Below are 22,031 nucleotides of genomic sequence, written 5' to 3'. Positions count from 1 at the left end.
TTGTCTAAGAGCAAGCATACTGCTCTGTTTTTCAATTAATGTATCCTTAATAACTAAACTAACAAATCTTTTTGAAGGAACAATTAGTTAAGAGCTAAAACAGGGAGCAAAGACAGTCTTGGGTGGGTTGCTATGAAAAGGGTTAAGATGGGTGCTGGCCTACAGATCAGGTGAATTCATACTTAACAATGCAGTCACTGTTATGCCCCTGAGACAAGCACATAGGTTTGCTTGTTCTTCCAGCCTTTACTTCATGGTTGAATGACTTCAGCAGTAAGAAGAGACAACCAGCTGTAAAAACAATTGCTTCAAGAAAAAAAAAAAACAAGCTGGTATTTGTTAAAAAATTAAAAAAAGAGAGAGAAATTGATGTAAAAACAGTGAAATATATATGCATAAATAAATTAGTCATTAGCATAATTTATGTATGATGTGTTTAATTGACACAAACATGCGTGAACACACAGAGGGCTTATCTGAATGCTAATGTCTTTCCAAAACCTGATATTTATTGTTTTGTTTGGTAGTTAGGATGAAGTTTCAATAGTGTAGGAGGTGAGGTTTATGGTATGGGGGGTTCTGTAAAAATGGGACTTTTATAACCCAGTCTCTCTTGTTAACCCTTTTGATGCCTATTTACTCCTGTCTAAATCATGCCAGCAGGAAAAAACAGGCATGAAATGAAACATAATATATATATATATGTGTGTGTGTGTGTGTGTGTGTAACCTGTGCAATAGATATATGAACAGGGCAAATTTAACCATTTCTCTGTAAATTGAAAAAAAATGATGATCAATTTTCAGGACTTATTGAGATCTCATCAGGTGTTTACATCACTTGACCAATCCCAGAGAAACAAGTAGCCAATCTCTGTATACACAACAAATCTATTGGCTTCAGAGAACTGGTGTGATCAATTTGAATGCTATTGATATTGAACACTTTATCTTTAACATCAGGCACCAGTCAGTGGGGTCCTCAGTCCACACAGTACCGAGATACTGTGTAATAAATGTAATCTATACAAGAGATATATAAACGGGGTCAATTTATCTGTTTCTCCATAGATTGAAAAAGAAAGATGGACAGCCTTAATTGATTAATGAACCATTATTAGGTTCTCTGTATTGTTCTTATATGTTTGTTCTCTATGAGTATTTATTTTCTGTTTCAGACGCTGAAGTTCCTGAGTTGTTACCTATCGGCTACCTTGTCGGGGACACAATGCAAATCGGTATTTGTCTTAAAGGTAAACTATCAACAAACATCTGTGTAAATTTTGAGGGCTTTTGTGACAAGTGCAAACATGGTGGTGTGGTTGCAAAGCTTGACCAGTACCTTCTGAACAGAATTTGGTAAATGGAATTTGTGCAGGAGCCCATCATGGATGTCTCTGCCATTATCACATGGAACCATATTGCCAGAAGGTGTCACCGTTGTGATGATATTTGGTGACAAACGTCTGGTGAAATGTAAAGCTTCTTGAAATAAATTTGGTACATCACACACACACACACACACACACACACACACACACACTCATTTCTGTGAATGATATAGATATGAGAGTAGGAACGAAGTGTATGTGTGTGTGTGTATAAATGTAAAACAATTTTTTTTTTTTTTTAAAGCATCGAAATGTGTATTGTATGATACAAATAAGATTTCCCTTCCAATGCAGAGCTGCCACTAGAACAGCATTTCATTTCCAAATCTCCAGTCGAGTGAATTGCATCACAGATGGTGTCCACCTGACCCTACTATACTGTGTAGTCATCAAAATCAAAAACAAACAATGTGCCTTCGCAAAATTTAAAAATATAAAATGGTGACAATTTATCCATTGCACCCTGTATATATGTACGTGTGTGTGTGTGCATATATATATAAATAAAATATACAATGGGCTTCTTTCATTTTCCATCTACCAAATCCACTCATAAGTTTCTGCTCAGTTCAGGGCTACAGTGAAAAATACATGCCTTATGTGCCATGCAGTGAGATTGAAACTGGAATCCACATAGTTGGAAACCAAAACTCTTAACCACACAGCCAAATCCAACTTTTACAAATATTTCAAACCGTCCAAATATTTCTATGGCATTAAAAATCTGGTCTTGCTTTTACTTTCAGGTACCAAACAGAACAGTGTTGATTCGCTGGCATTTGAAACCCAAATCCCCAAATCAATTATTCAGCGGTACGTTTCACTGCTTTTAGAACACCGAAGGATCATACTGTGTGGACCAAGTGGAACAGGTAAAACCTACCTGGCGCAGAAATTAGCTGAACACTTAGTACTAAGGTAAGACTGATTGGCTTTTTATGTACAGGGGTGGGCAAAAGCAGGTAAACAGTTGCCTTATATGAGTGGAATGTTCTTTCCATTTCTCTAGTTCTTGTTTTAGGATAGGAATTCTATGTTCTTTTTAACTTGTTCTTTCTGTAATACGAAGCAAATAATTCATGAGAAAATATTTGCAAAGATGCCATTGACTCTATTATTATCTAGTGTAACAATTTAAAAATGATAATAACGGAATCAACAATATAGGTGATTGCAGGCCCCCAAAAAAGCATTAAATAGCTGAAGGATTAAAATTAATCAAAGGACGTACTAAGTTTGTCTAGCTGAAGAGTTTTGACTGTTATTTCCAGCAGGTAGACATACTTAATATGTCCTTTAATTAATTTTAATTCTTTCTGTAATAAAATAATCATTCTGAATAATAACTATTAAAACTGCATATCTACTTTTGTCCACCCCTGTATATTGTGATATATCTGTGTCTCCTGGTATTGTTCAGTTTTATTCCTAGTTTCCTTTTCTGTGCTAGCATGGGTTAGATGAATATATTGTTGAGGCATCACCAGATGCCGTGTAATATACAGACACCATTCCTGGGTTTGTAGACTTGCAAGCTACATGGTGACCTAATGCCAACCACTCTGAGGAGTGGTTGGCATTAGGAAGAGCTGTAGAAATCAAGCCAAAATTGTCACTGGAACATGATGCGGTCCTTCAACTCATTGGGCCCTTATCAAACCATCCAGTCCATACCAGTATGGAACATGGACGTATGAGGAGGAGGAGATGGACGGATGGCTTGTTTTAGTTTATTTCTCTCTTTTTTATTATCTTTCAATGTGTTTTGTTTTGTTTTATGTTTTTCTTTTAGGTCTGGGCGAGAACTTACTGCAGGGTCAGTGGCAACATTTAACGTTGACCATAAGTCTGGAAAAGAACTTCGCCAGTACCTGTCAAACATTGCAGAGCAGTGTGAGAGTACGAGTGCCGGAGAACTACCTAGTGTTATTATATTGGACAATTTACACCATGTTGGCTCTTTGGGGGAAGTCTTCAATGGCTTTCTGAGTGTCAAATACCAAAAGTGGTGAGTATATCATTTTCTTTGATAGGATTCTAACCATTTCAATATTAACCTGCCTGAAACTGTCCTTGGTTCTATGATACAAGTACCGTAAAAACCCATGTAATTTGCACACCTGTGTAATTTATACAGGTGATTTTCAGGATAGAATTTGTTAAAAAAAAAAGCTTCTACCCATGTAAAATTCACACAGAAAAGTTTTCAGAATTGCCAATATGGCCAGGGGGAAACGGTTTTTGATTTAGTTGTATTTAGCATAATTTCACTTATGATTAGATTTTATTAAATTTTCATTAAATAAAAATAATTTCTGTTTAACAGGTATCACATTAAAAGCTACGAAATTACAGAGTAATAAAAGGGTTTCAGTGATTTAAATTAAAACTTTCCATCAAAATTTGATGTTAATTTACGCTTCAAACACCAACTTAGTAATGATAAAGTCATTTTACTAATTCTTTATAGTTTTCAAAATTAAATGGAACAAAGGCCATATATTTCAGCAGAAGTATGGTAACAAAAGAGTTAAAGTGTTCTAAATTAAAACCTTCCATCAAAATTTTATGTTCCAAACACCAATTCAATAATGACAGCTATTTTATTGAATTCTTCGAAATTACTATAAATTATTGACCACTGTTCCATATTTGTTTTTACAAATTCTTGTCCTTTTTTATTTCTTTGCAGCCCTTACATAATAGGAACGATGAACCAAGCTACTGGACTAACCACCAACCTGCAACTACACCATAACTTCAGGTGAGTTTCCTGCCAAGGAATGTTTAGCACTTCCTTTATCTGTTGCGAAAATGCCTGGCCAAACGGTTAAGGTGTTGGGCTCACAATCATAATGTCATGGGTTCCAGTTCCCGGACCGAACAGTGTTCTGTGTCTCCTTGCGCCAGACACTTCATCTCACAGAGCCCCAAGTCTACTCAGATGTAAATAGGTGCCAGGCAGGCGTTGATGCAGTCCTCTCTCCTTCCTTCCAGCTCAGGTATTTTGGATACCTGCTGTGGAGCCCACACTGTTTGCTGGGTTCACACCAGGGTTCTGGTTTGAAGGTAACTTTGCTCCCACCAGGTTTATCAAAGCACCTGAGAGGTCTCATGGAAACTGCCCTTTCTCTCTGGCTAGACCATGAAGATAAATAACTATTTAAGCAAGCACAAGATATTTACTAAAATTCTTAGCTTTCAAGGAGACTCAGTTCAGGAATTGAACCCACGATTTTATGATCATGAACCCAACACCCTAACCACCAGGCCACGCATCTTCACAGAGGCACAGACGTAGCTGTGTGACTAAGACGTTCACTTGGCAACCACGTGATTTCAGGTTCAGTTTCACAGCACAGCAACTTGGGCAAGTATCTTCTGTTGTAGTCCTGAGCCAATCAATGTCTATTGAGTTAAATTTGGACGGCGGAAATTGTGTGGCAGCCTATCATATATTTATATGTAAGTGTGTGTCCCATCCCAATACTTCACAACCAGTGTTGGTTTGTTTACGTCCCTGTAAGCTGGTGCTTCAACAAAAGAGACTAACAAAATATGTACTTGAAACTGTTTTTAAAAAAAAAAAATTAGGATCAGTTTGAATAACTGAGCCATTTTAGGTTGTGCTCCAGCAAGACTCCATTCCAAAAAAAAGCCATAAAAATTTCACCTAAGTCTACCTTAAATGTTTATTTTTTTTGCTGTTGTTTTCCTTGATTCTTTTTTTTCTTTATTACTTATTTTATTTTTATTTCATTTTATTTATATATTTTTTTAAACATTGCAGATGGGTTCTTTGTGCCAACCATATGGAACCAGTAAAGGGATTCCTTGGTCGTTACCTACGCCGCAAATTGGTAGAAGCCGAGGTACACATGGGTACCCGAAATAATGACCTAAACAAAATCATCGATTGGATTCCCAAAGTATGGCAGCATCTTAATAAATTCTTAGAGACCCACAGTTCTTCAGATGTCACCATTGGTAAGAAACTACACATGCATTACATAATAAACTGGGGGGGTTGGGGTTGTTGTTATTGGCTTCTAAACAACACATGTATACATTCGTGACCCTTTCTGGTCTCTGCTGCTGAAGAGGAAATAACTACTCGTATAAAATAATTTTTTTTGTGTTAATCTTAGAATTAAATAGTTTTGATTTACTGTCAGGTAACTTTTGGCCAGCCCTGTGTGTGTGTGTGTGTGTATATATATATATATATATATATACACACACACACACACACTGTAATCTAACATTTTTCAACATGTCTATATTGTAGGCCCCAGGTTGTTCTTATGCTGTCCAATGGACATCTCAGGATCCCAAGCATGGTTCACAGATTTATGGAATTATTCCATTGTTCCTTACCTATTAGAAGCTGTCAAAGGAGGCTTACAGGTAATTCTTGATCTTTTAAAACATTTCTAACTGCAGTCAGTATGCTAATTAACAGTCTGTTGTTGCTATTATTATTATTAATAATAATGATGTATGATAATTCCATTTCTCGTTATCTTGTGTACTAAATTTGTATTTAGTCCTTCAAATCAAAAGGTTTTATATTTAAAAAATGCACACACACACACACACACACACACACACACACACACACACACACACACACATATGTGTATATAAACGTGTGTGTGTGTATGAACATAGTTACATATATAATTACACATACTTCTACACATACATGCATATATAGATATATAGACACATGCTTATATACACATATGCATACATAGATAGAGATACATAGACAAATACATACATGTGTGCTTTTGGGGTCCCACTGTGTGAATAGTGGGACCCTGCCAGATGTCTTCTACTACAATCCTAGCAGACCAGTGCCTGCCTTGAGAGGGAATTTGGTGGAGGGAAACCGTGTGAAAACTCTTTGCTTATACTCACCCTTGTGTATATATATATATATACATATGCAATGAGCTTATTGTATATTGTGGTCAGGTGCAGTACAACTCATCAGAAAATAGTAAAAGAGGGGACAGAAAGCAGCAATAAGTCAGGTGAAGGAAGCCAGCAGTGATAGCCAAAAGTACATTCTTGGAAGACAGGATTAAACACAAGAATAGAGGAAAGTGAACTGTAAAAGTGCCATGAAGAGCCAATGATGAAAGTAGACCATTCTGCTATAGGCACAATGCCTGAAATTTGTGGGGAAGGGCCTGGTCAATTACATCAACCCCTGTTCTCAACTGGTACTTATTTTATTGACCTAAAAGAATGAAAGGCAAAAGTCAACTGCAGTGGAATTTGAACTCAGAATGCAAAGACTGTGTTATAATACCAAATATAGCCATATAACAATAAGCAAAATAATGATCCAATACTCCAATACAGAATCAATAAGGAGAGAGACTAACGGTTTCCCACTTCAACCACACAGTTTGACCTCTTCCCACTAGTTCATCAATTTGTAAGACTCATCCAGTCTACTGACACTTCAGTTGCCTCCACAACAGACTGATGAAATGACACTAAGCTTTTTGTCTGGCTAATGATTCTACCAGCTCAAGTCCAAAGATTGATAATGTGATACACAGTGACTGTCAAGTTAGATGCTTACCAAAAACATTTGGTGAGAGGAAGGTACATAGCTTTGTCTGTCCTTCAGCCTGGATGGATTAAAGCTGAAGAACAAGCTGACACTCCCAGCTCACTTCATGGTTGAGTGGTTTTTGTGGTAGGAAAAGACATCCAGCTGGAAAAACAAATGCTCCAACAACTAACACCATTGTGCCTGTGAATGGGTGTAAAAATGGATGTAAAAGACTGGGAACCAAAACAAACTGATAAGAATAATAATAATGATGATGATAATAGAGTACTTGTAGTTATAATAATAATGATAATAAGAATTTCTTGTTTCCTGTAAGGAAAAGGTGGAGTCTTAAGGGTTTTTTTATCAGAAATATTTAAATATGGTTAGACTTGTAATATGAGGAAAAATAGATTTTTGAAATTTAGAATAGAAATATGAATAATGTTCTTTTAAAACAATAAAATTTTCTTAGTCTAATTTTTGGTAAGTATATAACTGATAATTTGATTAACATGCAAATATGTGATTGATTGATTAATTATTTCAGTTGTTTATTTATGTTGTTTTTGTTTCATCTAAAACAAAATTTTCTCAAATGTCAAATTTTCAAAATGACTCATTTGTTTTTGTTTATTGTTTTTAAAACCAAAAAAAAAACTTTAATTTTTTACCAATTTGTCATCTAGTTTAATTAGTAGTTTAGTCTGTTTCCTTCACTAATTGTTCTCCCTTAGATCCCACCTGAAAAGCTAGATCGAAACCCTTTCAAAACACCATCCTTGTGCGATTGATTCCTAGCATCTTCAGTAGCTTAGTCGTGTCTATTTTTTGTCTCCCGTTGTTGTGGCACATCCCCTACCCTTATAAAATTTCTTGTACTCTTCTATCGTCATTGTATCTACCCTGCAGTGATTAGTTTTTTTGTTTTTTTTTCCCATTTTGTTTTTGTCACTTTTTCCTTACTTCCTGGACAGCTAAAAGCAATATTTACTCACATAATTATTATCATTATTATTATTATTATTATCATTATTATCTTCATTTAAGGTGGTGAGCTGGCAGAATCGTTAACACGCCAGGCAAAATCCTTAGCGTCATTTCATCCATCTTTACGTTCTGGGTTCAAATTCCATCATGGTCAACTTTGCCTTTCATCCTTTTAGGGTCGATAAATTGGCAGTGAAACACTGGGGTCAATGTAATTGACTAGTAGCCACCCCTAAAATTCCAGGCCTTGTAACTTTTGTAGAAAGGATTATTATTATTATTATTATTATTATTATTAGGATGAGCTGGCAGAATTGTTAGCACACCAGGCAAAATCACTAATAGCATTTTGTCATCCTGAGTTCAAATTCCGCTGAGGTTGACTTTGCCTTTCATCCTCTCGGGGTCAACGAAATAAGTACCAGTTGAGTACTGGGGTTGATGTAATCAATTTACCCCCTCCGCTGAACTTGCTAGCCTTGTGCCAAAATTTGAAAATATCATTATTATTATTATTATTATTATTATTACTATTATTACTACTGCTACTACTACTACTACTACTACTTGCCAGACTCATTAGCAAGTCAAACAAAATGCTTTGTGGCCCTTCTTCCGGCTTTACATCCTGAGTTCAAATTCCACCCAAGTCAATTTTGTTTTTCATCCTTTTGGTGTTGATAAAATAAGTATGTATTGAACCCTGGTGGGTCAATATAATCAACTAACCCCCAGCCCCAAAATTTCAGGTCTTGTGCCTATAGTAGAGGGATTATTATCATTAGGGCAGTATTTCTTCTGGTTCTTGTGTGAGAAAAGGACTTAACATAGTTTTAGACAAGTGCCCCACGTGTATACACACAAAAGCAAAAGTCAGGATGGTCACAACTGGAATACCTCTGATCATAAGTCTGCTCATCATGCGTATGTGTGTGTGTGTTAGCTATGGCAGTTAAGGCCATTCTGGAGTTTTGCCCTGAAGGAAATTTTGTTGTCTATGAAAGGAAATCATGTGCTGATGTTTGAGACACACACACACACACTCTCTCTCTCTCTCTCTCTTTCACACACACACACACACACACTCTCTCTCTCTCTCTCTCTCTTTCACACACACACACACACACTCTCTCTCTCTCTCTCTCTCTTTCACACACACACACACACACACACATATGCTCTTAAGCAGAGTAGCATGTTGTCTATACCAATTCTATGCAGATTCTGTATCTGTTCATAGCATCTCCTTAAACCCTCATCTTTCGGCTCACAGTAATCAACATAAATTATATTTTATTTTTAGGGGGCTTGAATTCCATCTCCCTGCTATTTAATTAACATTCCCAACTCCTTATATCTTTTCCCTTCCCCTCACTCTTGTATGAAAAAAAACCCCAGTTAAAAAGAGAAATCTACCTCATAAAAATATTAATCAAAATAACAATTTAATTCCACTCAGCATGCAATTAAAAAAAAAAAAAGTTACAACAAAACAAAGAAATGCTTGCTGCAATCAATAACTTGTTAGAGATTACTTATGAAATACCATCTTAACGAATGGTACTTCAAACTATTTAACCTGTACTCAGCTCTATTAATAACGACTTCTCGTTTCCTCGTTTTATCTTTGCGTCATTTCATTTAATCCCTGCTTATACCTAAAATAAATTTCTTCAGCCTATGTGTGGCTGTTCATCGTTAACGATCCACTTAACACAAACGATTTACGTCCTACTTACGCTAACGAGAGATAACAACAGACTGGTGTGTGTGTGTGTAAGGTAGCGAGCTGGCAGAAGCGTAAGCACACCAGACAAACTACTTAGCAGCATTTCCATTGTCTTTATGTTCTGGGTTCAAATCCCACCCAGGTCAACTTTGCCCTTCATCCTTTGGGAGTCAATTAAATAAATACCAGTCATGTACTGGGGTTGATGTAATTGACTCCCCACCATCAATTATATAAACATTTGTGTATGCATATATATATATATATATATATATATATATATACTGTGCTGGTGGCACGTAAAAAGCACCCATCACACTCATGGAATGGTTGGTGTTAGGAAGGGCATCTGGCTGTAGAAACCTTGCCAGATCAGATTGGGGCCTGGTGCAGCCTCCTGACTTTCCAGTCCTCTGTCAAACCGTCCGACCCATGCCAGCATGGAAAGCAGGCATTAAACGATGATGATATAAAGACACACACATACATGTGTATGTAATTGCTAAATAGAGACTAAAAGAAGCTCATTGTGTGTATGTATGTATGCGTGTGTGTGTGTCTGTGATTGTGTGGATAAGGAATTCATTTCCTAACCATGTGATTTCATGTTCAGTCCCACTGTGTGGTACCTTGGGCAAGTAACTTCTACACTCCTGGCCAATAAAAGCCTTTGTGAATAGGTTTGGTAGATGAAAACTAAAAGAAGTCATCATATATATATATATATATATATATATATATATCAGTGTTTTTCAACCAAGGTCCATATGGCCCTTGGAGGGCCCATATAAGATTTTGTTATTAAAATTTATCTGCAATAAATTGGTTATACGTCTACAATACAAAAGAAAATTTAACAGTTCTTTTTAATACAATTCCTTATAATAATTATAAAAATATAATAGGGGTTTTTAAACATCAAATGGCTATTAGGGTCCACTCACATAAAGTAGAAATCAAAGGGGTCCAGAGGTAGGAAATATTTAAGAACCACTGGTATGTGCTTGTGTGTGTGTGTGTGTGTATGCTTTTTTCTTGACACCACATGATAGTTGTAAATGAGTGTCACCACCATACAAGCAGTGTTGTTCCTTTTCAATTTTTCCTGAAAGCATGTCTGGCCTTGAGGAAATATCACCTTGCTTGGAAACAGGTGAGGGTTGGTGACAGGAAAGGGCATCCAGCTGTAGAAAAGTCTGTCTCAGTGAATTCCATCTCAACCCGTGAGAATATACCATTAACCAGTGGTCATTCTGTTGTGGGCATCCAGTTTGCCACCACAACCACTAACACCGTCTCCCTTTCTGCTCTTCATCTTTAATGAAGACATTTCACCTGCAGATGGTTCTTCCAGTTGTGTACTCCTTCACACCTCCAGTCTCACCTGCCTGGGAGGGTCTGCAAAAATCCTAGATAAGACCCTTTCTCTTCACTAATTCATTTAAAAATAACATCCCATATCATAATTACATATGTGTGTATGTATGTATATATATATATATATATATATATATATATATATATATATATATGTATATATATGTGTGTGTGTATGTATATATATGTATGTAATTATATGTATGTATATATATGTGCATATATATATATATAGCTTTTTGTAAAAATAAATATGATACTCTTCTTAAAGGTGTTGAATAATCCTTCAACTAATATTTGAGTGCTTTGTGTGTGTGTGTGTGTGTGTGTGAATGATTAATATGTGCACATGTAATTAATTAAGCCCCTTCTGCTATCTCAACTTTCTCAATTCCCTTCACCCTTCCCACCATAAAAAAATACTTTTCTCGTTATTTATTATATTAAATAAAATAAAATTACTTCTATAAATAGCATATTAAAAGCTACAAAATAAATTTTATCTCAATTAATCAATTAATTAGCTAATTTCTATAACTCCATCAAGTTATGAAGGTGCCTGGGCTTAGTGGTTAAGATGTTGAGCTCGCAAGCAGCTTGTTGTGGGTTCAATTCCTAGGCTGGGTGGGATGTTGTGTCCTTGAGCAAGGCATTTCAATTCATGTTGCTCTTGTTTGTTCAGCTGAAGATAAATACCAGTGCTACGCTGGGGATAACTCTGCAACAGGCTGATATCCCATTTGGGGAGTGGCAGGGAGGGCTCTTGTTCTGTCTGTCTTCTAATCACATTAGAAATGCAAATAAACTCTAAGTTCATGGGCCCTTACTCTCTAGCATTTAAACTGGCCATATCAAGGCTAATTATCCTACTGGTTTTATGTTCTGGGGACAGAACAAACATTCCATAGTGTTTATGATTGGGATTTTATAGCATTTAGGGCACATTTTTGGTGTTTAGGGCACATTTTTGGTGTTTAGGGTTGTCATTTAATGGTGTTTAAGGCAAGCATTTAGTAGTGTTTATGGGTGATACCTGATAATGTTTAGAGTAATTATTTCATCGGGTTTAGCTCTTGTTATGTAGTGTTTAGAGTTATTTGTTCATGTTTTTTTACTGTTTTCTTTTGTGTTTAAGGCAAATATTTTGTAGTGTTTAAGACAAAGATTTGGTCGTGTTCAATGCTATCATTTCATAGTTTTTAGATACTATCCTTTGATAGTGTTTAGATCTTATTTGATGATGTATATAACGTGGGAAGCTGGTGAAATCATTAGCACATCAGACAAAATGCTCTGCGGCATTTCTTCTAAGTCTACGTTCTAAGTTCAAATTTTGATGAGGTCCACTTTGCCATTCATCTTTCCAGGGTCGTTAAAATAGGGCCCCCTTTGAGCATTGGGGCCAATGTTGTAAGTGACTTGACCATACCATTCCCCTTAAAAATTTGTTGCCTTGTGCCAAAATATGAAAACATGTCGGATAAAATGCTTAGCAGTATTTCTTCCAGATTTACGTTTCGAGTTCAAATTCCACCAAGGTCAACATTACCTTTCATCCTTTCAAGGTCGATGAAATAAGTATCAGTTAAACTCTGGAATCATTGTGTTCAATTAACCCCTCTGCCCCAAAATTTCAGGCCCTGTGCCTATAATCGGGAGAATTATTCTAGCTGGTAGAATCATTAGCAAGCCAGGCAAAATGCTGCCAAGGTACACTTTGCCGTTCATCCTTTTGGGGGTCAATAGATTAAGTACCTGTGAAACACTGGGGTCAACATAACTGACTAGTCCCCTTCCCCCAAATTTCCAGCCTTGTGCCTATAGTAGAAAGGATTATTATTATTATCATTATTATTATTACTGTGATGAGCTGGCAGAATCATTAGCACGTTGGACAAAATGCTCAGCAGCATTTCTTCTGACTCTTTACATTCTGAGTTCAAATCCCATCAAGGTTGACTTTACCTTTCATTCTTTTGTGGTTGATAAAATAAAGTATCAGATGAACACTGGGGGTCATGTAATCGACCTTAACATTTTCCCCTCTAAAAACTGCTGACCTTGGGCCAAAACTTTTGAATCCATTATTTGATAGTGTTTAGGGTTGTCGTATTTTGCTAGTGTAGAGACATTATTGTTATTTGCCTATATTATTGAAATGATTGAAAATATTGCTTCCAACTGCCTCCTGTTTTTTCTCCCAGTCACGTAAACTGAATGACAATGAGGTAAGTAAATGGACTACAGCATGTCTTCTGTGAAGTTCTTCTTTAGTCACTGGTACTTTATAAGCACTGCCCTCCCCCCTTTTTTTTCTCCAGCATATTTGATTTACAGTTATGTTGTTTTTTATATATATATATATATATATATATATATATATATACAGTTTATATTGAAGAATCACTTCCTCAGCTATATAAAAAAAAAAAAATAAACAGTTGAGTGGCCCATGGGTCAAGGATGGTGATCCATTGAGTAAGGGCAGTGTGTCCTTGAGCAAAGTTCATCACTTTGATTCCATTGGTCAACCTGGTGCTCTGCCAAGTGGCTGGTAGGAAGAAGGATGTTCACTTGTCTTTAGGAATTTGACAATCCAATACTACAACATAGATTCACAGAACCAACTTGCAAATATTCTTACATATACATACAGTTAAATATACACACACGCACACATATCATGTACCTTTAATATATATTTATTTGTAAGGACATCATTGCGGACCGGTTTGATATAGTTTCTATCATAAACATAATAATAATAATTTAATATGGGAACCTTGAAAAAGAGGTCTTAGAAATGGGCATCTAAGAATAACAAGTGCACCTCTGATCATGGAAGCTTTGAGTATAATACCAAATGGCACTCTTAAACTCAATGCTCAAATACCAGGAAACCCCAAATATCAGAACTACAAAAATTCTTCTTATGGGTGCAGCCCATATCCTTAGAAAAGCACTTGTCAACCTGAGAATATTTGATTTGTTTAAAACTTTTTCAAAATCACAAATTGTACAACAAACTTTTAACAGAATCTCAATTCTCAGTATGTGGTCTCCTTTCCTTGAAATATATCTTTGCTTATCATAAATAACAGCCACGGTGAAACATGCAATTTGCTGTTACTTGAGGTCTCTGTATGAAACAGTGCAACAACAATTAATGTAATCGTCGTCGTCATCATTTAACGTCCGCTTTCCATGCTAGCATGGGTTGGACGATTTGACTGAGGACTGGTGAAACCAGATGGCTACACCAGGCTCCAATCTGATTTGGCAGAGTTTCTACAGCTGGATGCCCTTCCTAACGCCAACCACTCAATAATAATAATAATAATAATCAACATAGGAAGGTGGCGTGCTGGCAGAATTGTTAGTATGCCATCCATCTTCAGGTTCTAAGTTCAAATTTTGCCAAGGTTGACTTTGCCTTTCATCCTTTTGGGGGTCAATAAAATAAGTACCAGTTGCGTACTGGGGTTAATGTAATCAACTTACCCACTCCTTCGAAATTGCTGGCCTTGTGCCAAGATTTCAAAATCAATAATAACGACCATCATCATCCTCTTAAGTCATCATCATCTTCATTCTCACAAATTACATCTCTTTGAGATATATGTAAATATGAAGGTGGAGGGGTGGGCAGTTAACTATTAGTTAATTGTCCTTTCATAAATTGCATTCAATTTCCCCCCAAAAAAAACTTGTCCAAGCCTTTGAGTTACCAGTGATCTAGATGCTGTTTATGAATATGTACCTCATCACCACTTACATTACTCTCTGGCTCCACCACCACCCCTGCCTTCCCCCACCCCCCTGCCTTCCCCCACCCCCTTCTAAAATGTGAGTAGTCATGTTGCTCCTCTACCACAAGAAATCATTTCTGCTCTGGCCCTTTTATCTCATACTTGACCCCTCTCTATTCTCCAGGCTATAAAGTGCTCTTCCACCAATACACACTCAGGGGTCTTAGACTTGCAATTGCAACAGTGCTGTTGGCATGAAAAAAAGCACCCAGTACATACTGTAAAGTGGTTGGTGTTAGGAAGGGTATTAACCGTGGAAACCATTCCAGGCACTTGAGCATGATGCAGTCCTTGGGCCCCATCAGATCCTGTCAAACTGTCCAACCCAAGGCAGCATGCGACGTGGACTTCTAAATGGTGATGATGATAATAATGACAGATGTTTACAGCTTCCTTACAATTTTAACACAAATTTCTAGAAATCCCTCAACTATTTCTCTAAAACAACTACTTTGACCCTCAGATGTTTGATGCGATATTCACCACTGTGAGTTTCTGTTTCTGAAGCGTAGTTGTTAACTAGACAAAGCTACACCAGTCTGGGCTGTTGTTTCTTTTCCTGTCTGTGCAAGTTCTATCTTGAGCTGTTCCCCAAAAACACCATTTAACCATCTACAGTCATTCTTGATTTGATCTTCAACACATGCACACGTGCACATACGCATAAAACAAAAACAAACCAACACATTGCTTATGTTATCAGTGCACCTCAGCTTCAAAATAAACGCTTATGGGGAATTACTGCTTGGCTTCACACAACATTGTCACTGAGTACATGTGGGGCTAAGAATACTAAGTAACCACTCCTCGTCATTGATCGCTGTACTCTAACTAATGATACTTGTATCTTAGCTAATGATCACTGTAATAATAAATGCGCCCTTTTAAAGCCTAGCCAGGCTCATGGGCCCGGTTTCCCGGTTTCAATGGCATACGTGTTCCCTAGCTGGACGGGACGCCAGTCCATCGCAGCGTTACTCATTTTTGCCAGCTGAGTGGACTGGAGCAACGTGAAATGAAGTGTTTTGCTCAAGAACACAACACGTCACCCGGTCCAGGAATCGAAACCACAATCTTACGATCATGATGCTGACACCCTAACCACTAAGCCACACACCTCCACAATGATCACTGTACTCTAGCTAATTGTTATTGCATCCTAGAAAATGATCCTTGTACCCTAACTAGTGATCACTATACTCTAGCTAATTTTGTTTTGTGGCAGCTTCTTCAATGGTCAAAAGTGTATTGCAGAACCTTCTCACATGCTTTCATCTCTGAAAAGCAGTTCTCTCCTTCCCCCAGACCCCCAAACCATCTAAGAATATTCCCAGTTAGTAGCAATCAATTTTCTCATTAGCAAAACTATTTTAACAGTAAATCAGTGATGGGAAAGCCCAGACTGATTCCAAGCCTCTCACCACTTGTCCTTCTCTGCATGTTTTCCTGTCATTGTTGTCACATGTTGTCTCTTCCTCCTCCTCCTCCTCCCCCTCCCCCTGCATGTCCCTTCTTCAATGTTGTCTTAGTTTCCACCACAGTTGTGATGTTCATTTGTGTCATCGTCGTTAGTTTCAAGACCCAAGTCAATGAAACATTCGCTCCTCTTGTATCATGTCCGTCTTGTACCTCTTGTCGTCATCGTTGTTGCATTTACTCATGTATAGATGTCGCTGTTTGTACACTGTGCACATTGCACCGTATTATAATTCGGTCTGTGAGCAATTTGCCAAAATTTCTTTAGAATTTCATTCTTCACTTTCACATTGCTTCATACACTAGCATTCAAACAAAAGAAATTCAGCTCCTTTAATTTGCACATCTAATTAAAAAAAAAAAGGAAGAAAAGAAAAATTTATCTTCGTTAACCCTTTTACTGCAGAAACCTCGTATATATCCATCTAAAAATTTCATTAACTTTAACTACAGAAAGCAGGTTTATGTAACCAATTTATCTTTTGTTGAGGAATGTCATCTTTGAAGCAATTTCTTGTTGAGATGTGTCGAGTTTATAGAGGCAGAAAATACCAATTCTGTTTTCTGGTAGATATTTAAAACCATTACTGGAATAATTGTGAAATTTCACAGTTAAAAGATAAAACACACCAAGGAGGGAATCTGTGTATGGTTGCTTGAGCTGCTAGAAATAGCAGCCACATGACACCTTACCATCATAATAAAGGAAACACATGCTGGAAAACATGAATATATGATGAAGGATACATTGTTTGAAAGTAAGCTGGATGGTCATGATTGGAATATTTTCATAGGTTTGCTTGATCAGCATTTACCTGGGATTAAACAACATACAGATGCAGGCTTGGGTGTATGGCTGGGAATTTTTGTCTTGTAACCACATGGTTTTGGGTCAAGTCCCATTGCATGGCACCTGGGCAAGTGTCTTCTGCTATAGCTCCAGGCTGACCAATGTTCTCATGAGTGGCTTTGGCTGACAGAAACTGCATGGAAGCTCATAATGTACACACATGTATGTGTGTATGTATGTATGTATATATAAATATATACACACACACACACATACACACTGCTTCTTGACAACCAGTGTTGGTTTGTTTACATCATCATAACTTAGAAGTTCAGCAATAGAGACCAAAAGAATAAATACTAGACTTAGAACTAATTACTAGGGTCAATTTGTATGACTAAAACCCTTCAAGGTGGTACTCCAGCATGATCAATAAGTAAAAGGTAACTGAGCAGTACACAGGGTGATTCAGTGTCCCCTTAGCATTTAAACGATAAATAGTTTTAAAATAGAGAAGGGACTTCTGACTCAGCCTGTATTTTCAGTAAGTAATTCAAAGGGTTCCCCCCCCCCTCTGCAAAATCTAGAATATTCCAGTGATTACTCTGAGTGTTTTTACTCAGAATGCTTCGGACATAGAGTACTCTGTCTGAAGAGAGTACGCTATTTTTGTTGCTTGAAAGATGAAGTACAGAGAAATGCTCTGAGGTGTGGCAGAGATAATTTTCAGCATCGAATCACTGGTCATACTTTACTACATGTATTGAGTCCTGTTCTTCCATATTTATGCATGCATGCATGCGTAATGCTATAGGTAGATAGATAGATAGATAGATAGATAGTAATATATATTTACATAACAACACTAAATATTTGTTCATCAAATATAAATACTGGTGTGTATACACACACATACATCTGCTCATATACATAGGTACACACACAAATCAATTGGTAACTTGTTGTACATTTTATATATATATATATATATACACACGCACACATATATATATATATCCATACGTGTGTGTGTATATTCACAGATACATAGACACAAACATAAATCAAATGATAAATTGTTGCACACACACATGGACACCGGATATTTGATGATGATGATGATTTTTTTTTTCTCTCTTTTTAATCAACAAAAAGTCCACATAAACTCATAATTTTATTTTATTTCTCCTGTTTGTTCTAGAAAATCATATAATAAATGTATATACATACATATATATATACACACACACACACATGGTATGTGTGTGCATGCACATGTGAATATGGATTGATTGATTAATTGATTTTTTTAATTCTATTAAGGTTACTTGTACACTTCACCTATGGCGTGCACACACACACACACACACACACAATGTCCATCCTCCACTCAAAACATATTTTAGATATGATTGGTTTCTCCATTATTTAATAACAACCTTCTTCAACCCAAAATTGCTTTGTTTTGTTGGGGGGTTTTTTTTTGTATTTATTTTACATAATCCTCCATACCAACCTCGTTTATCAATTCTGTTTCAATTTATTTAATTGAATAATTTCGTGTATTCCTACTAAACGCAATAAAAGACATTTATGCCTGTCTTAATTCTGATATGGCTTATCTTTCAAATGTTATACAAATCATAAGGGATCTTTTTCTTGATTAATTTATTATTATCATTATTATTACCATCATCATCATCATCATTATCGTATTAAGGCAGTAAGCTGGCAGAAACGTTAGCATGTTGGGTGAAATGCCTAGTGGTATTTCATTTGCCACTACATTCTGAGTTCAAATTCTGCCGAGGTCAACTTTGCCTTTCATCCTTTCGGGATTGATTAAATAAGTACCAGTTACGCATTGAGGGGGTCGATGTAATTGACTTAATCCCTTCCTCCAAATTTGAGGCCTTGTGCTTCCAGTTGAAAGAATTATTATTACTATCATCATCATCATCATCATCATTTTAAGGTAGTGAGGTGGCAGAATGGTTAGCAAGCTGGACAAAATGCTTAGTGGCATTTCATCCACCTTCACGTTCTGAGTTCAAATTCCACTGGGGTCAGCTTTGTCTTTCATCCTCTTGGTGTCAATAAGATAAGTACCAGTCAAACACTGGGGTCAAAAGTTTCAGGCCTTGCGCCCACACTAGAAAGAATCCTTATTAATATTGTTAAGGTGATGTCATCATTGTAAATCTGTCATGTTTGCCATGAAGCTTATCATTTATCCTCTTCTTTCTTTTTCTCGTTTCTTCTGTTATTTAGCTCTATGGCAGAAGGGCACCATGGGAAGACCCCGCAGAATGGGTGAATGAAACTTACCCATGGAATACTTCAGGTAATCATGATGCGCCATCTTTGCAACGTCTGCGACCAGAAGATGTTGGCTATGACACTCAACCAGCCCCCCCTGACTCACCGAAATCAAAGTCTGAGAATAATACAACCAATGACGGAATAGAGAGCGATGCTTTGGTTGGTATATTCTCTGTCTATCCTATCCATCTATTTATCTATCTGTCGATCTATCTATTTCTCTATCCATCCATCTATTTGTCTGTCGTCTATCCTCTGTCTTCTGTCTAGCATCTGTTTATCTATCTATCTGCCTAGTTGTCTGTCTATCTGTCCTATATGTTTATCCACCCGTGTGTCTATCTATCTGTCTTCGGTCTGTCCGTCTATCTATCCGTCCATCTATTTGTCTGTCTTTTTGTTTCTGATTCTCTCTCTCTTATTTTTAAATGAAAATAGAAATGTTCTTTTATTTTTGCATTGAAACAATTACAAGAGACCATCTCGGGCTATTTCTAAACCAGAAACATCGGTAATTATTGTGTCTGCATTAATGTTAAAATTATTAAAATTTATAAAATTTAAATTTACGTACTAACTTGAAACATGTCTAAAATAAAAAAACATTAACAGTTTAAATTATTTGAAAGCCTTTTATCTGTGAAATTACAATTGATGTTATAACATTGTAATGTTCTTCTCCAGTAAACATCACACATTTCAGAAATTATAATTCCATCTAATTATCTAATATAGAATTTATACAGTATAAGTAAGTTTTATGGAATCACATTATTTTTTTTCTAAATAGTTTAAATAGTAATTATTATCATTCTTCTGTCACAAACAAACTCTTAACAACAAACTTATAAGTATAAAATAATGGCTTCTGATCTTAACTGGTTGGAAGTGTCTCAAGATGAGTTGGTATCAAAAGGGTTAAGAAGCTTGTGAGTTAGTATATAGGGAACCAGAAGGTCTGGTTCGAATGTTTGCCATTCTGTAAAAGGCAGAGAGGGATTCAATTAACAATTCCTAATTAACTTTGATATATTTCTGTTGGAATACATTGCTTCTGTTTCAGTTAATTTTGAAAATAATGGAAATTTTGATGGCAGATTTGAATTTAGATCATTTTAAAACAATAAGTTTGTATCACAGGACCTGAAGCAGTCTCGAGCAGATTAGTATCTGAACATTCATTTAAAAGTTTCTTATTTAAATTAGAAGGGGGGGGGGATGAAAAAAATTAATATGAATTTACAAACGTCTATAATGTCAGTCTATCTGGAGTATTAAGGGGGATTATCTTCATTAAAGATTATCAGATCATGATTTAAAAAGAAAAAGATCAGAGAGGCTGTGAAAATATATTTGACTCATAAAAAGAGAGATGAACAACTCAAGGGAGGTAATTACCACAGAGCTAAAGCTGATAGTTTGTCATCTTATATTGTATGTTAATGGTTAGAATGTGTTAAAATATATATTTGGTAACGCTGAGAATAGAGAAAAGAAATATTACGTGTATGTAATTTGACAGATCTCCCACATTCTTGTGTCATCACTTTGTGACAATGACAGTTGTGATGTATTTACTTCAGACTGAGCCACAGCTTGTTATCTGCTTCACAACTTGGAATTAAACTTTGTGTTCTTTTTCACTTCTCAGCTTTCGTATGAATAGAATTTCATACATGCATACATATAAACATACTTTCATTCACTCATTCATTACATATTGATACATACATTATAATATGTAACAACTTTAGAGTTGTAAAATATATTTTACTTAAGGCAAACATTATCTGATATAAGACTCAATACATTAGTTTGATTGGACAAATATGTTTATCATACATATATATATGTATGTTTGTGTGTGTGTGTGTGTGTGTGTATGTATATATATATATATATAGAAATATATTTATATATATGAGAGTGAAGGAGATAGTACAAATATGAGAAATAAGTCTCAATATGCCACAGTAGAAACATGTATATTTTATATTTTGTTATTCTTATTTAGTGTGTGTATGTGTGTGCCTAATTGTTTCAACCTTGAACCCTAACACCCACAATTAGGAGGGTGTATTACAGTTCAGGGTCAGAACACCTGATGATCGTTGGATGCCATCTGATAACATCAGTTCCTCCTGATCAAAACTCCATTCACCAAAGTGAATGGAAAAGAAGCACCTTCTTCTAAGAATTATCAATAACATACATTTACCAATTCGTTACAGTACTTTAATGGCATTCCTTTTTTTTTTTTTTTTTTTTTCTTTAACTGGGGTTTTTCTCTCTGTTATCTACATTTCATCTTGCCATTGCTCAGAACATTGTCTTCATTATATATCTAATTGGTTCTAATTCTGATTAGATGAAATGGTTCAGTTATTCTTGAGGTCCAAAATATTTTAATATTTCCTTACTAAGCTAAAGTTGGCTGAAGACACAAAGAAGACTTTCTTTTAAAAATTTTAAGTTTGGCAAAATGATGACAGATTTATCAAATATTATTTAAGAAAATTATAGAAATAAAGCATACATGTTTCTTACGACTAAGTTTCTTAATGAAAGACAATAAG

At 36.0% G+C, this 22,031-nt stretch overlaps 1 protein-coding gene across 33 annotated transcripts in view; it reads left to right on the top strand.

The window, feature by feature from the left end:
- LOC106875065 (neuron navigator 2) overlaps positions 1-22,031 on the top strand; it is a 1,326,672-nt gene that overhangs the window by 1,293,139 nt on the left and 11,502 nt on the right. For 24 of the 33 annotated variants that reach the window (XM_089339289.1, XM_089339294.1, XM_089339293.1 and 21 more), the window contains 8 exons: positions 1,178-1,252; positions 2,137-2,308; positions 3,183-3,398; positions 4,083-4,154; positions 5,181-5,377; positions 5,679-5,797; positions 13,263-13,286; positions 19,405-19,614. In XM_089339289.1, coding sequence (XP_089195415.1) covers positions 1,178-1,252; positions 2,137-2,308; positions 3,183-3,398; positions 4,083-4,154; positions 5,181-5,377; positions 5,679-5,797; positions 13,263-13,286; positions 19,405-19,614 — 1,085 coding nt within the window. The remainder of the gene's footprint in view (positions 1-1,177; positions 1,253-2,136; positions 2,309-3,182; positions 3,399-4,082; positions 4,155-5,180; positions 5,378-5,678; positions 5,798-13,262; positions 13,287-19,404; positions 19,615-22,031) is intronic. The other 9 variants (XM_089339295.1, XM_089339322.1, XM_089339317.1 and 6 more) reach the window with 1 other exon arrangement.

This window comes from Octopus bimaculoides, chromosome 21, assembly GCF_046866305.1.
Source record: "Octopus bimaculoides isolate indiv1 chromosome 21, ASM4686630v1, whole genome shotgun sequence".
NCBI classification, from domain to species: domain Eukaryota; kingdom Metazoa; phylum Mollusca; class Cephalopoda; order Octopoda; family Octopodidae; genus Octopus; species Octopus bimaculoides.
This window is presented reverse-complemented; position numbering and strand designations above follow the sequence as displayed.